Raw genomic sequence first — 15,862 nt, 5'->3', positions numbered from 1 at the left:
TAATTGAAAAATGTGAACAGTGATTAAGGCTGTATAGTTTGGCTATGAGCAAATATCAAAACAAAGATTGAAATTCTTCAATACCATTAACTAGTATTAACTAGAAGCCCCTTAATTCTTTGCTGCTGGGGAAATTTTGCAGACCATGATTTTTAAGAACCTACCATTTTACATGGAAATCAGAGACAAAGATGCCTAGCATTCTACTGGGGTGACCTCAATGGGTATTTCATAGAGATAACCAAATTTTCTTGAGTATCTGTTTTCAGACTTGCTTTTACGTGGAGCAACTAAGGAAATTGCATAATTTTTTTTCTGTCCTTTGAGTCCTGGACATGAATCACAGCTTAGTAGGTGCCATGTAAAAGCTCCCAAACACTGATTTTTAAGGTTCTAGGTAGAACTAGATGGTCACTGAAGTAGCTCACAGGGCAAAGCTCAGGGAAAGTCCTAAGCCTTGGGAGCAAGGGAGCTGTGCAGTTTCTGAGACTGCTGACCTGACTGAGCTAAATCATATTTAAATTGCTGTGCATACGTTCCTTATGCCCTTTCCCAAGCCTATGTGGCCACAAAGAGTACTTGGGGGCTGTCACTAGTCAGCCCGCAAGGGGGGGCAGGGGTTTACAATATTAAAGGGTTTCTGCCTAAGCCATAGCTCAGTTAGTTTCCTGAGCCCACCAAGCCAAGGAAGGCAACCGACTGATGGTTAATTCTTCCTTGACAAACACATGCACTTACAACAACTTTTAAGGTGCACTTGATACACACGCACACATGCTGCTATTGCCCGCAGCTGGCCTTAAGTATTCCACTCATCTGATGGAGTGTTTGCACGCAACCTGAGACATCTTCTGTATAGAAGTCATAGCTGCTCTTCCTTCTTCTTTCTCCTTCCTGGTTCTAGGAAGGAACCCCCTGCAGGGCAGGGGGTGGTGGGGATTCGACTGACTTGCCCCTCACCTGAACAACATTTTCTGTGCTTCTGAACCATCCTGTGCCCCTACCTCTGCTCTCTGACTGCCCCAACCTTTTATCTCCCCCACCCTCCTGGCTTTTGCCTTGTAGGTGTTACCAAACCCCATATATTACTGACGCCCTCTCCGGCCTACTTTCCTCTGCCACATACTCGTCAGAGTCCTGCCTGTCCCTGTCAGTTAGTCAGAGAGCTTCCTCTTGTTGGTCAGTCAGGTTACATCACATCTTTGTTGGCAGGCTCACCTGGCACCTTCATTATATATCTTTAGGTGCCAAGCAAAAATGTTTCTCAATAACCAGGCCTTTGGCTGATTAACATTCTATGTCCTTTAAATGTTAGGGGGGTTATTGGTTTGTTATTGGTTTGTTTTTATTATGTATTTTGGGTTCTCATTTTGTATTTTCATGTTGCCCTATGATATTCAGATGAAGGTTGGTATACAAATTCAATAAAATAAATAAATAACTTTCCTGAACTGTTTTGTGTGGGTTCCCTCGTTTCCCAGAGTCTTCGCGTATAGATTTTGGAGTCATTGCACACTTTCTTCTAGAAGCCTAGATTTATAAATAGGTATGTAAGAAATCTTTAGGAGGCACAAAACAACAACAACAAAAAGAACACCTTACTGAAAAATTGAGGTGTCTGGGTTTTTTTGTCAAAAGCAAAAATAAAACTAAAGACTGTTTTGGCTTAGGTCAGGTTTTTTTAATGTTCAGTTGCTGTTATGTAATAACAGATATTTCTGAGATCGTGGGGCTTCATTTATTCTTGCATTATTGTCTTGTTTCTTTACAGGAGTCAGAAAGTAATAAGTTATGTTCCTTATATTCCTTCCGAAATACTTCTACCTCACCACATAAGCCCGAAGAAGGAGGTCGTGACCGCAGCGAGCTAATGACCAGTGTTAATTTCGGAACTCCAGAACGCCGCAAAGGAAGCCTTGCCGATGTGGTGGACACACTGAAGCAGAAGAAACTCGAGGAAATGACCAGAACTGAACAGGAGGGTATGTACAGACATAACATATTTTGATTTCCTTCTCTTTAGTTGATTTCAGCCCTTAAGGTTATAATTGGTAAGGTGGATTTACACCTAAGACTTTAGTTCACCCATGTTTAAAGGTCTACTGATAAATTTCATATGGAATGTTTGTTTTCACCCATAGTCAACACACACACCACACACACACCACTCATAGTGTGAAATAATACATGAAATTATTTATAAATTAGTTTTGTACAATGTAATTAATTAGACTAGATTTTGTTTGAGAATTCTGTAAAATGGTATACTAAATGGTATGGTGGTACTTGTACAATACCTTCTTTTTATGATACCAGGTTTCATCTAGTAAGTAAGTGGATCTCAATTTATTTGCCATTCTGTGTTTAGCACTTTCAGGAAATTCTGATGCATGGCCAAAGTTGACAGGATTTGAAAAAATGCAAGTGAGGGAAATATATTGCCTCTGACAATTCCCCATCTCCCATTTGGGGCTATGTGTTTCTTTGGTATATGAGATCTGCTTTTAAAATGGCACCAAGAGCCTCTTAAATTATGCTTCCATAAATTCAAAATGCTCTTGAATCAGGCTGAACTTTTGAAATGTTTGGTAGCTAGGTAGATAGCTTCCAACAGAGCCTTTGTATATTTATGCCACAATCCCAGTGCAGTGTTTTACTGTATATGCTTTTGCCTCGTTGGTTCAAGGAGGATTTAAGCATATGCAATTATTTGATGAAATTAATTCTGTGGCTTCTGCCCTTCATGAAAAGTTCCCTATGTTTCAAAGTATAATTTGTGGTTCAACTGTGGGGCCTTGAAAGAGGAAGAAACAGTTCCCCACTTAAGCATAAACAGATATCTGGGTTACATATCTGCTGAGATATGTAAGATATCTGCTTACATATTACACTGGAGCAAAAAAAAATTGTGCTAAATTGGAAATTATTGCATGCAATCTATTTCAGATATGAATATATTTGTTAGAATTTCCCCGGGATTAGTTTAGCGTGACAGAGTTTGAGATATGCCAGCCTTGCCAGATGTTAGTGCAGACTTCTTCAATCGGGTGCCCTCCAAATGTTTTGAGCGACAATTCCAATCAGCCCCAGCCAGCAGAGCCATGCAGGGTAGGGCTGATGTGAATTGTTGTCCAAAGCTTCTGGAGGGCACCAGATTAGGGGAGGTTCAAAATTCAGATAGTAGGTTCAGGCCCATGCATTTTCATGGCAGGGAAAGGAAAATGGGAAAAATCCAAAACGTCAGGGTTAAGCTCAAACACTGCATTTATAAATGGAGAAAAAACTATATGTAGAAGTAGCTCCATGACAGATTCTACATCCATTTCTTGGCTTGGTTTCTATATGACAAATGCAAAGTTAAATGTGTTTTGTATAGGTGTCTTAAGCATCACTACAGTGATACAATGTCCCAGATTTTTCACAGCCATCTGTCTTCCGACTTAGAGGTTTGATGTTCTCTCTCCCCCCGCCCCCATTCAAAATAAATTGTTGGCTTCAGTTGGATGGCTAGACTAGTTGGATGGAATCTATTTTAATTTTAATTTTGTTCTGGCTCACTTTTCACAGAAGTTTTTTTTTTTTAATGTTGTTGATCACATTGCAAGGTAGCTAATACTTGTTTCAAGAGTGTTTTGGATGCTCTGTTGTATAGCAGTGTGCATGCAAAGATCCGCAAGACCTGTGTTTCAGGGGTAAGCCTTATTTCATTCCCTCCCCCACCCATTAAAAAAAAATGAGCAGAACTACATTCATAGGATGCTCCTGCTGGAGGAAAGGGAATGTGTTTTTTTGCTCCTTCCTCTTGCAGACCCCTCTACCTCTTGAAAAGCTACTGTGGAGGGTTAGTGAACCCTCTACGATGGCATGGGAGGTGGCACCATCTCTGCCCGCCTTTCGACCAATTTCAGTGGAAATTGTCTCTTCCCTCTTTCTAGCAGTGAGTCTCTGCTGGATCTTAGCCAATTCTGCAGACAGAAGGACTCTTTCCATTCATGGAAGGGCAAGTTTTGATTCAAACCATTGTATTTATGTTGAGTTATTTTACATTCTTGGCTGGCTTTTGCAAATGAGGGAACTTAAGTGCCTGTTGCTAGAAATAGAATCATAGAATCATAGAATCATAGAATCATAGAGTTGGAAGAGACCACAAGGGCCATCGAGTCCAACCCCCTGCCAAGCAGGAAACACCATCAGAGCACTCCTGACATATGGTTGTCAAGCCTCTGCTTAAAGACCTCCAAAGTAGGAGACTCCACCACACTCCTTGGCAGCAAATTCCACTGTCGAACAGCTCTTACTGTCAGGAAGTTCTTCCTAATGTTTAGGTGGAATCTTCTTTCTTGTAGTTTGGATCCATTGCTCCGTGTCCGCTTCTCTGGAGCAGCAGAAAACAACCTTTCTCCCTCCTCTATGTGACATCCTTTTATATATTTGAACATGGCTATCATATCACCCCTTAACTTCCTCTTCTGCAGGCTAAACATGCCCAGCTCCCTTAGCCGTTCCTCATAAGGCATCGTTTCCAGGCCTTTGACCATTTTGGTTGCCCTCCTCTGGACACGTTCCAGTTTGTCAGTGTCCCTCTTGAATTGTGGTGCCCAGAACTGGACACAGTACTCCAGGTGTGGTCTGACCAGAGCAGAATACAGTGGCACTATTACTTCCCTTGATCTAGATGCTATACTCCTATTGATGCAGCCCAGAATTGCATTGGCTTTTTTAGCTGCCGTGTCACACTGTTGGCTCATGTCAAGTTTGTGGTCAACCAAGACTCCTAGATCCTTTTCACATGTACTGCTCTCAAGCCAGGTGTCACCCATCTTGTATTTGTGCCTCTCATTTTTTTTGCCCAAGTGCAATACTTTACATTTCTCCCTGTTAAAATTCATCTTGTTTGTTTTTGCCCAATTCTCTAATCTGTCAAGGTCGTTTTGAAGTGTGATCCTGTCCTCTGGGGTGTTAGCCACCCCTCCCAGTTTGGTGTCATCTGCAAATTTGATCAGGATGCCCTTGAGTCCATCATCCAAGTCGTTGATAAAGATGTTGAATAAGACCGGGCCCAAGACAGAACCCTGTGGCACCCCACTAGTCACTCTTCTCCAGGATGAAGAGGAGTAAGCACTGAGAATGTACAATGAAAAAATTAATTTACAACAGATAGTGTCAGCCCTATGGTATAATACTACAGAATTTCAGACACTGAATATTAAATCATTAAGACATGTTTTGGTTGCTCATGTTTTGGTTGCTCATTTGGTTACTGTTCAACAAGTTCAACAAGCCTCTTGGACAGGCATAGGCAAACTCCAGCCCTCCATATGTTTGGGACTACAATTCCTATCATCCCTAGCTAACAGGACCAGTGGTCAGGGATGATGGGAATTGTAGTCTCAAACATCTGGAGGGCCGGAGTTTGCCTATGTGTGCTCTCGGAGTTGTCATCAGGCAATTTGAGATGAGGTGCCATCAGTATACAGATGATAGCTGGCTCTGTTTCTTGTCATCTAAGTCAGGTGAAGCAGTGTAGGTGCTTGATTAGTGTCAGGAGGCAATTATGGGCTGTAATAGGACCAGAGGTGCCAAGTTGCGCCAAAGATTGAGGTCGCCCATTGCATGTTGTGCTTGTGTGAGGTCATATGCCTTTGGTGCCATTAAAATAGTTTAAGCCATTAGTTTCAGTAATGTATCGTGTTTCCTTCAAGAACTAAAATAACCAAGTTCTTAAAACTTTTGTTGTTGTTGCAAATAATTTTGTGCATGAATTCAGGTTGCAATCCATACTATATACTTTATTACAAATAAATAATTTATTCTTGGCTGTGATAGTTGCCAGTCATGTCAGAGAAAATGTCTAGATGAGGTGAATGGGTCACATATTTTGGAAATGAACTTCTTTGATCCCTACATATTCGAACCTGTGGAACAGGAGTGGCAAACACGCATTCTTAAGTTGGTTTGCTGGGGGGTTTCTGCAAATAAAATTAAACTGACGTATTTCCCTCACATTTTGGGATATAAATTTCAGAGTAGCACATTATGGAATAAGTGCTGGAAATTTAAGCTGTAGCTTGCCATCTTCTAGATTCATAAAATGGTATGCAAATGAGGCCAAATATTGCAACTAGCATATGCAAATTAGCTGTGACCTTCTGTCTTACATTTCTGAAGTGGATTTCACTGCTGAGCTGGTTGTCCACCCCTAGATCAATACATCCTTCCAATCATCATTTACCTTTAATAAACATATTGTCCGTCATCCTGTGGAAAAACTTCTATGCGTAGCAACGTGCTTCACACAGATGTATCTTTACATCATTAGCTATCTTATATCATTCTTACTGCATTTAGGGTCTGGTGCCTTGCTTACTACAACTGGCAGTTCTGAACCAATGAATGCACATTTAAATACTTTAACATGTCTAAGTAAATCTATTTAATCAGAGTCCTTTGGCTTCTGGAAATAAGTTGTCTAATCAAAATTTCACTTGAGCAGCTGTGACTGAGGAGGTCAACAGGCCCTGCCTAAGAGAATATGGCCCAGCTGGTTAAATCTGGTTGTTGTAGTGATTTAAATGGTCAAGTGCTGCTTGTAATCCAGGACCGTCTGTCTGTAAAAGGAACATTGAGTACTTCAGCATAATGTACAGCTGTTTTAATCTGTCCTTAATAATAGCACTTCAGCCGGTATCATGCCCAACTCTGTCACCAAACCAGTGGAAACCATTAGAATAATATATAGGAAGCTGTACATTGCCTCCAGTTGTTGAAGCATAGCCTTCCATTCTTTTCCACCCAAGTCATTTGATTGACATTATTGGCTGCCTGAAGCCTAAACTGGTTTTCATTCAACAGCATGGGTATTGTAGCCAAACTACAGGCATTCTAGACTCTATCAAAATACTTGATTAGGTGCCGGATCTGATCTGGGTTTGGGATACACCACCACCCGACATGTTGGTAGTAAACTCTGATATCCAGTGTTGCATATTGCTTTCATCTGTGTCTTTTTCCCTTTCCTTTATACCTTTTGAGCCCCCTTGCTTGACCTTTCCCCCACTTGCCAAAAGCAGTGGGAAAATATTATTTTAAGGGTCTTTATATTCTGATCAAGGTATAGTTCATATATTTAGCAGAAGGAACTACTTGTTTGTCTTCCTGGGGGTTTTACTTTTGAAAGACCAGTGAGGTCTGCAAACTCAACACATTTGTGGCCCTGCACTGAGGTACTCAGAAAACGTTGCCTTGTTACAACTGGGCCAGGAATAAATTGCTGCTCTGATAACAGTTGACCCATAGAAAGGACTATTCACTGGAGTTGCTGCCTGGCAGGTACATTTCTCTGTACTGAGATTATCAATTGCCATGCAAAAGGCAGCTAACCCATTCTGGTGATTAATTCATGGAGAGCAAGCTTTCTAAATTATCCCTTTGTAACATGACTCTGTATTAAGTTGCTGATGGTAACTTCATTACTTGCCCCATAGGAACCTCTGGCACTGCTTCAGAATTGGACAGAAGCCTCCATACGGCTTAAGAGACAAAAGATTATACAACCTCCACTGTTGCAGAGACAGGTAGTTTCTCCATGCCTTAATACCCCTCAGTCATGTAGCTTCTGCAACAATGGGACCAGGCTCCTCAAAATCCCATATAAGATAACTTCACCTTTTAAAGGAATATTAAAAATTTTAATTGTATTTTTGTTGTTTCTTTTATTTCTTATAATGTATTTTTTGCATTCTATGAAATGCAAGTTGAAATATAAGAAATAAAAACAATAAAAATACTATTAAAAATCATACAGCATTTAGCACAGTGTATTACAATTGCTTAAAACAGGAAGAAAAACCATTAATTGGTCCAAGGCCATCAGCAATTTTCAAGTGTTCCATGGAAGATAAGTTTGGGAACCATTGGCCTAAATATAATATTTTATGCATGCTTTCTGATGCTGTTTTCACTTTTTTAAAAAAGAAAAAGCCTTATTTGCTTTGTAAATGAAGGTATAGGTTCATACTAATTATTTTATCATTCATCCCAAATCCTTACAAGTAATAGCTAGCAACTGACTTGTCTGTAGCCAGAAGGGTATATTTCTTTTCCAAGTCTCAGTACAATGCTTGCAGTGTGGAACGGTAAGCTGGTTAGTCATTTGGTACACTGGAAACTCAACTCCACATTTATGCTAAATCCCAAAACCCAATTACTCAGGACCCACATTCATAGTTCACTTTCTCCCTTGATTCTGCATTAAGAGTACAATACCATATTTCAACAAAACTTTTTATAAACAGGTTCTCACTCCAGTTTCGATGTTGAAGGCCATCATTCAGTATAACACAATAAACATATAACAGCAAATCTTTTCTATAGCATACACATAGTTGAAAGGATAAAGTAGTTTAAGTATATAAATACATCTGTAGGGATATTTCCTCTATTGTGGTAATTCTGCTGGTGTGGTCAAATGAAGGTTTGCCGTATGATATTGGCCCTTTCTAATATCAGCATGGGACGCAGGTGGCGCTGTGGGTTAAACCACAGATCCTAGGACTTGCTGATCAGAAGGTTGGCGGTTCAAATCCCCACAACGGGGTGAGTTTCCGTTGCTCAGTCCCTGCTCCTGCCAACCTAGCAGTTCGAAAGCATGTCAAAGTGCAAGTAGATAAATAGGTACCACTCCGGCGGGAAGGTAAAACGGCGTTTCCGTGTGCTGCTCTGGTTCGCCAGAAGTGGCTTAGTCATGCTGGCCTCATGACCCGGAAACTGTACGCCAGCTCCCTCGGACAATAAAGCGAGATGAGCGCCGCAACCCCAGAGTCGGTCATGACTGAACCTAATGGTCAGGGGTCCCTTTTACCCTTAATATCAGGCTGAACTTCAAAGAAGGCTTGCAGAGATTTCCATAACGTTGTTTATTTTAGAATATTTCTGTTTGGTTTAGTCTTTATAATGTTGTAACATTTTACTCAGTGTTGCCTAGGTGGAAAAAAGTGCTTGGAAGTTTTTAAATTCCTGTGCTTAGCCATCACATTTACTCATTTTTGCTGCTAGTGGATTGTTAACATGACACACACTGCTCAAGGAACTTGGAAGCACTGTAGTGCTTTATACAAAGTGCGAGCCTGTTGCAGGAGATTTTATCTTTTGGATGAGACAAAGCTGGCTAGCACTGACAAGCACTAAAAATGCCCTTGAACTTTTCTGAAGAGAAGCATCTAGGTTTAATTCCAGTTGTACAGTTACATCCTGTCCATCTCCTCCACATCCCCACCCACATAGTTTCCATTAATGAAAGCACCATTCCTCTGTCTTAGAGAGGTTAGTATTCATATCTCAGTGATTTCCCTTTCGGTATCCATTATTGTCTAGATTGCTAAGATAAGCTTTAATCGTTGCAAAGCATTTTTCAAGCTGTACAGCAATTGCAAGTGATGCCAACCCACATTTATTTGGGTCTGGGATTGATATTGTTTTCTGCTGCTATCCTTACTTCTGCTTTGAAAATGAATTCTAAGCTTTAATAGAAGGGACCACATGGAGAACTGATCCACAACTCTCATAGTGTGAGGACTTATATTGTCATAGATAGACTTAAAACAATTTCCTGCCCTAGCTTTGCATCTCTCTTCAAGGGATCTGTTGCATAAGTGCCACTTTCTGATCATTAGTGCAACATATTACATGAGGTGAGTTTGCAATGAAAGAAATTTATGTTCCATACTGAGTTAATAAAATAATAATATATTTCAATTTTATGGGCATGGCAAAAGAGAAAATGAACACCTCATTGCAATCAGTTTTGACAGTATAGGAAACAATATTTTGATGAGACAATCCATTACCAGTGAATATTAAAGTATATGCTGTGGTTGGGTCTAGAATCTACAAATTAATCTTGTACTCCCACCTATGACTTTTAGCTTTTAATAAAAAGAAAATGTTTTAAGAAACTTGTCTGTGTGTGGATTAGCTGTATGTATGTTGACCTTACGTAAGTCAATCTTCAATTTGTTTAGGTGAATAACCTCTGGTTTCTTTGGTGATGAACTTTGGTTTTAGTTAGTCTTATTTGCTCTGCCATTCCTGCTGTTTTGCAACAGCGCCTAAAAGTGCTTTAAGTGCTTGTGACCGTGGTAATGAATGAAAATGTCTTTTGAGCACTGGGAGGATTGCATTAGACTGAATAGTCACCTTACTTGTAAAAGCACTATTAGAGAGGGGCAGCTGTAAGTAAGGATAACGATTTGTGTCCACTGCTTATTTACGGAAAATTGTAAATGTATTATTTATTGAGAGCTCTCCAGACAGTGCTTGTCAGAATAAAAATGTCAACTCTAAGCAAAATGTTATGATAATACTAAAAATGCTATGTATGCACTTTGGAAATATAGCTAATTAGATCAGCTTTTTTTAAAGGAAATGACAGTAAAAATGGTCAGCGTTGCTACATATTTTAAATGCTAATATAGTTCTTGTTTTCAGTAGGCTATGTGGCTTTTGATACCTTTCTCATTACTTACAAAATAATAATTTTGACACCTTTATTTTTCTGTCAGATGAAATAGAGATACATTCACTCTCTGTGTGACTGCATGTAAGATCTGACCTGCTCAGTTGGTAAGGAAGCATGGAAGGATGGACAGAATGTGTGTAAATAAAATAGCTGCTACTTTGCTCTGTTGTAGGCTGAAGCTGCCAGATGACAATTCTGAAAGCAATGCTGGCAGGCAGAGCAGGAAACACAGAGAAGTATCTTCCTCCCTACTGTCAAGAGTATGAAGCCATTTAGATTAAGCATTATTTTGAGATTAACTTCAGCAAAATGAATGAAAGGAAGAAACTCTACTCCAATGTTCCACTGACTTATTTTAATGCTATATATATATAATTGATGAGATCATTTGTACATATTACTCATGTTTTCAATATTTAGAAAGTGGCTATTTCAAGTATCAAATAATCAAATAATGAAGCAGCACAGTGAATGCCGCATTATAAATGCTAAATAATGGATATTCAGCTATTTCCTCAGAGTATACCTGTTTAATGAACATGACTAAGTTGGGTCCATTAATTTCAGTGGGTCTACTCGGAGTAAAAGTTGGTTGAATTCCACCCATTGTCTTCTCCAGCATTTCAAATCAAACCCTGGTACCAGATCTGGGAAATCCAGCCTACAGGATACTAGAGATATGACCTTGGACATCTGGTGGCAGTTTCTGAGCTAAACTGAGTACACAAAGGACCTGATTGATGAGAACAAGATCTTATCTTCTTTTGTTCAAATTCCAGACCTAAGAAAAACCATCAGAACAAATCACAGAATTACATTTGAAACTGTAAAAACAAAACACTGGACTTGTAGATTAGAACCAGCCCACAAAATGTTACAAGCACACCCATCCTCACCTGCCCATGTGGCGCAGTACAACTTGATTGTCAGGCTGTCTTGTAGCAATTGTTGCTTTCCCTAGGTAATTAGATAAGTACAGTGTTGATTCAATCTATAAGTGTGTGTGTGTGTGTGTGTGTGTGTCCCCGTCCCCATATATCTATATTTTGTTTTTGGCATCCTTTTCTCTCGAGAGACAGTGGAATATGCCTCAAGGGTGAAATCAAACCTGGAGAATCACAGTGCCTGCTGTGGTTGCAGAGACAGTAACTTTTAACTGCTGCCTCCCGTATTGCTTTTGCTGCATTAGCAGCACCAAAGTGTTTGTGTGTAGTTTGCTAGCACAACCTTTGTTGAGTTGTACATTATTTGAACATCATTCATACCACACTGCATTAAGCTAAGTTTACAGGTGTATGCAGTGACAGCAAAGTAGTGAAGTAAGTGGAAAGGGACGTGTCAGATATCTGCATAAAGGAAAGGAGTTAGGTACCCCAGGATTTCCATGTCTGCAGTGTGATTCTTACTATGCACTACTGGTCATAACGGTATAATAATGAATGCAGGAATGGTCTAAACATTGCTAGACAAACCAGTCTTGAACTTGACTGTGACTGATATTTACCATACTATATACTATAGTATAAACTGTCAAGTTGAATAATAACATTGTGCTGTGCCTTCTTACAAATGTTTGTTTTTAATCTATTAGTAGCAGATTTCTACGTTGGGCGTGGGAGCTCAATGCAGCCACAAGTCTGCCATATCTCCTAAATAAATCTCATATTTTATCCCTGCACTATTATCAAAAAATAAAAAAATGAAAGTTAATATTTGTTTACAAAGACACCTCCAGATTCTAGATTCTCTGCTTAACCTCCTAACAATGGTTTTAGAGATCTGGAGTAGTCTGTGGGCTTTTTACCTTTCCTCTCTCTAATAGGGAAATCCTTACTGCTATTTAGCTTTAGAGCTAACATTGATAAGCAGGGGAGAACTGGGAAATTGCATTACAATAAAAGCCATACAAAAGTCAATAGACTTATTATATCCACTGCCATAAAGTGTAGGAATGGGACCAACTGGGGGGCTTTAAAAGGAGCTTAGACTGATTAATGGATAATAAAGTTATCAATGACTATTGGATCTGATGGCTGTGTACCACGTCCAGTATTAGAGACAGTATGCCCTGAAAACCTGTTACTGGAGAAGCACAAGTGGGGAGTGTGCTGTTACGTTCATGATCTGCTTGTGACCTTCTGGTAGGCATATGGTTGGCCACTGTGAGAACAAGATGCTGAACTAGATGGGCCTTTGGCCTAATCTAGCAGGACTTTTATCTGCAGTGACATTGTCGTAATTTACCTAGATGGCAGGTTGCAAACCTGTTTCTAGCCAAGGTTGTTAAATGTGGCTTAGTAGTGACTATGGTTGATGAAGTTACCAGTGCAGATGTAATGCTAACCATAGTAAACTTCAAAACGGAAAGGAAGGTCAGTTTGACTGCTGTGTACTAGCGAAGGATAGAGGAAGAGAAATACATGGGTCTGTGAAGCACTTCCGTTGTTCACAGTTAGATCAAGTATGATTTGTCTGTTCTGAGCCAGAGAATCCCAATTCATGCTGGTAATCGTATGCACAAATATTTACTTCCTTGTTTTGTTTTTTCTAAGAATGAGGAGAGTATTTGTGTTTGAGGTGTTATCATCCTTAAAGCCATTCCTTTTGTGCCTGGCTCAAGGTAGAAGCTTCAGAGCAGTGAGACTTTGGGTAATTGGCTCTTTGGTCTATGATGCTTTAAGAAATCCTGAATGCCAGCCAGTTAACCCAGTGCTGCTTGGCCCAGGGAGGAGGTACCAAGGATGAACTATGCTGGAAATCTCAAATCGGAATCAGGTCTGGAGCAATGTCCTACTGTTCATTTAGCTTTTAGCATGCTGGTTTTTTGTGGTTTTTTTTTTTTTTTTTGCTTTTTGTTTTAATCCTCTTCTTTTGTAGTGAAAACGTCCCTTCTCAAGATTTCAAAATCTTCTGAACCGCTCTATTTTTATCTGCTGGTTGTTTTCAGTATATAGCTTGTTTTAATTGTGTAAACTTTCTTGGATTCAAATTCAGTGGCGAATTCATCAAATTCATTAGTGCTGTCTTTTGTCTTTTTACCTCCTTGCTTAATATATACCATCTCACCTATGAGCCACAAAAAACACAATATTGCCCTAAAACCCAAGAGGGGATTGTTTTGGTGCAAGTGCATGGCTGAATGGAGAAGCAGTAGTGGTGAGTGGCAAAACTACGCATGTATCTTGCATGAGCTGTGGAGAAGGTTTATTTGAGTTCCAGGTACCTGTGGAAATGTGCACACGAGGGCTTGGAGGCTATATGTTGCAAATTATTTAAGATGCAGAAAAGAAAGTAAAAAGGTAAAGGGACCCCTGACCATTAGGTCCAGTCGTGGCTGATTCTGGGGTTTCAGCGCTCATCTCGCTTTATTGGCCGAAGGAGCCGGCGTACAGCTTCTGGGTCATGTGGCCAGCATGACTAAGCCGCTGCTGGCGAACCAGAGCAGCCGTTTCCCTTCCCACTGGAACGGTACCTATTTATCTACTTGCACTTTGATGTGCTTTTGAACTGCTAGGTTGGCAGGAGCTGGGACCGAGCAATGGGAGCTCACCCCGTCACGGGGATTCGAACCGCCGACCTTCTGATCGGCAAGTCCTAGGTTCTGTGGTTTAACCCACAGTACCACCCACATCCCAGAAAAGAAAGTAGGCAGTGCTTAAAAGCATACTATGGTACTAGGAATGTAGGTACACTGAGAATCTGATGGAATGAGTGGAAGGCAGTCATGTTAACTGCTAAAAAATAACCAAAGAGACTAGCCTTGACTATTAGCTGGGGCAGCCTGCCTTTACTCCAGGAAAGTCTAGCTTACAGCTGAGTCCTTGGTACAGTGGTACCTTGGGTTAAGAACTTAATTCGTTCTGGAGGTCCATTCTTAACCCAAAACTGTTCTTAACCTGAGGTACCACTTTAGCTAATGCGGCCACCCGCTGCTTCTGTGCTGTTGTTGTTTAGTCGTTTAGTCGTGTCCGACTCTTCGTGACCCCATGGACCAGAGCACGCCAGGCACTTCTGTCCTCCACTGCCTCCCGCAGTTTGATCAAACTCATGCTAGTAGCTTCAAGAACACCATCCAACCATCTCATTCTCTGTCGTCCCCTTCTCCTTGTGCCCTCCATCTTTCCCAACATCAGGGTCTTTTCCAGGGAGTCCTCTCTTCTCATGAGGTGGCCAAAGTATTGGAGCCTCAGCTTCACGATCTGTCCTTCCAGTGAGCACTCAGGGCTGATTTCCTTCAGAATGGAGAGGTTTGATCTTCTTGCAGTCCATGGGACTCTCAAGAGTCTCCTCCAGCACCATAATTCAAAAGCATCAATTCTTCGGCGATCAGCCTTCTTTATGGTCCAGCTCTCACTTCCATACATCACTACTGGGAAAACCATGGCTTTTACTATACGGACCTTTGTTGGCAAGGTGATGTCTCTGCTTTTTAAGATGTTGTCTAGGTTTGCCATCGCCTTTCTCCCAAGGAGCAGGCGTCTTTTAATTTCGTGACTGCTGTCACCATCTGCACTGATCATGGAGCCCAAGAAAGTAAAATCTCTCACTGCCTCCATTTCTTCCCCATCTATTTGCCAGGAGGTGATGGGCCCAGTGGCCATGATCTTCGTTTTTTTGATGTTGAGCTTCAGACCATATTTTGCGCTCTCCTCTTTCACCCTCATTAAAAGGTTCTTTAATTCCTCTTCACTTTCTGCCATCAAGGTTGTGTCATCTGCATATCTGAGGTTGTTGATATTTCTTCCGGCAATCTTAATTCCGGCTTGGGATTCATCCAGCCCAGCCTTTCGCATGATGAATTCTGCATATAAGTTAAATAAGCAGGGAGACAATATACAGCCTTGCCGTACTCCTTTCCCAATTTGGAACCAATCAGTTGTTCCATATCCAGTTCTAACTGTAGCTTCTTGTCCCACATAGAGATTTCGCAGGAGACAGATGAGGTGATCAGGCACTCCCATTTCTTTAAGAACTTGCCATAGTTTGCTGTGGTCAACACAGTCAAAGGCTTTTGCATAGTCAATGAAGCAGAAGTAGATGTCTTTCTGGAACTCTCTGGCTTTCTCCATAATCCAGCGCATGTTTGCAATTTGGTCTCTGGTTCCTCTGCCTCTTCTAAATCCAGCTTGCACTTCTGGGAGTTCTCGGTCCACATACTGCTTGAGCCTTCCTTGTAGAATTTTAAGCATAACCTTGCTAGCATGTGAAATGAGTGAAATTGTGCGGTAGTTGGAGCATTCTTTGGCACTGCCTTTCTTTGGGATTGGAATGTAGACTGATCTTCTCCAATCCTCTGGCCACTGCTGAGTTTTCCAAACTTGCTGGCATATTGAGTGTAGCACCTTA

The 15,862-nt window shown here is 40.8% G+C and overlaps 1 protein-coding gene across 14 annotated transcripts in view; it reads left to right on the top strand.

The window, feature by feature from the left end:
* SOX6 (SRY-box transcription factor 6) overlaps window positions 1-15,862 on the top strand; it is a 460,580-nt gene that overhangs the window by 207,162 nt on the left and 237,556 nt on the right. For 13 of the 14 annotated variants that reach the window (XM_082193371.1, XM_082193374.1, XM_082193373.1 and 10 more), the window contains one exon: window positions 1,772-1,982. In XM_082193371.1, coding sequence (XP_082049497.1) covers window positions 1,772-1,982 — 211 coding nt within the window. The remainder of the gene's footprint in view (window positions 1-1,771; window positions 1,983-15,862) is intronic. The other variant, XM_082193368.1, reaches the window with a different exon arrangement.

This window comes from Podarcis vaucheri, assembly GCF_965113315.1.
Source record: "Podarcis vaucheri genome assembly, chromosome: 1".
NCBI classification, from domain to species: domain Eukaryota; kingdom Metazoa; phylum Chordata; class Lepidosauria; order Squamata; family Lacertidae; genus Podarcis; species Podarcis vaucheri.
This window is presented reverse-complemented; position numbering and strand designations above follow the sequence as displayed.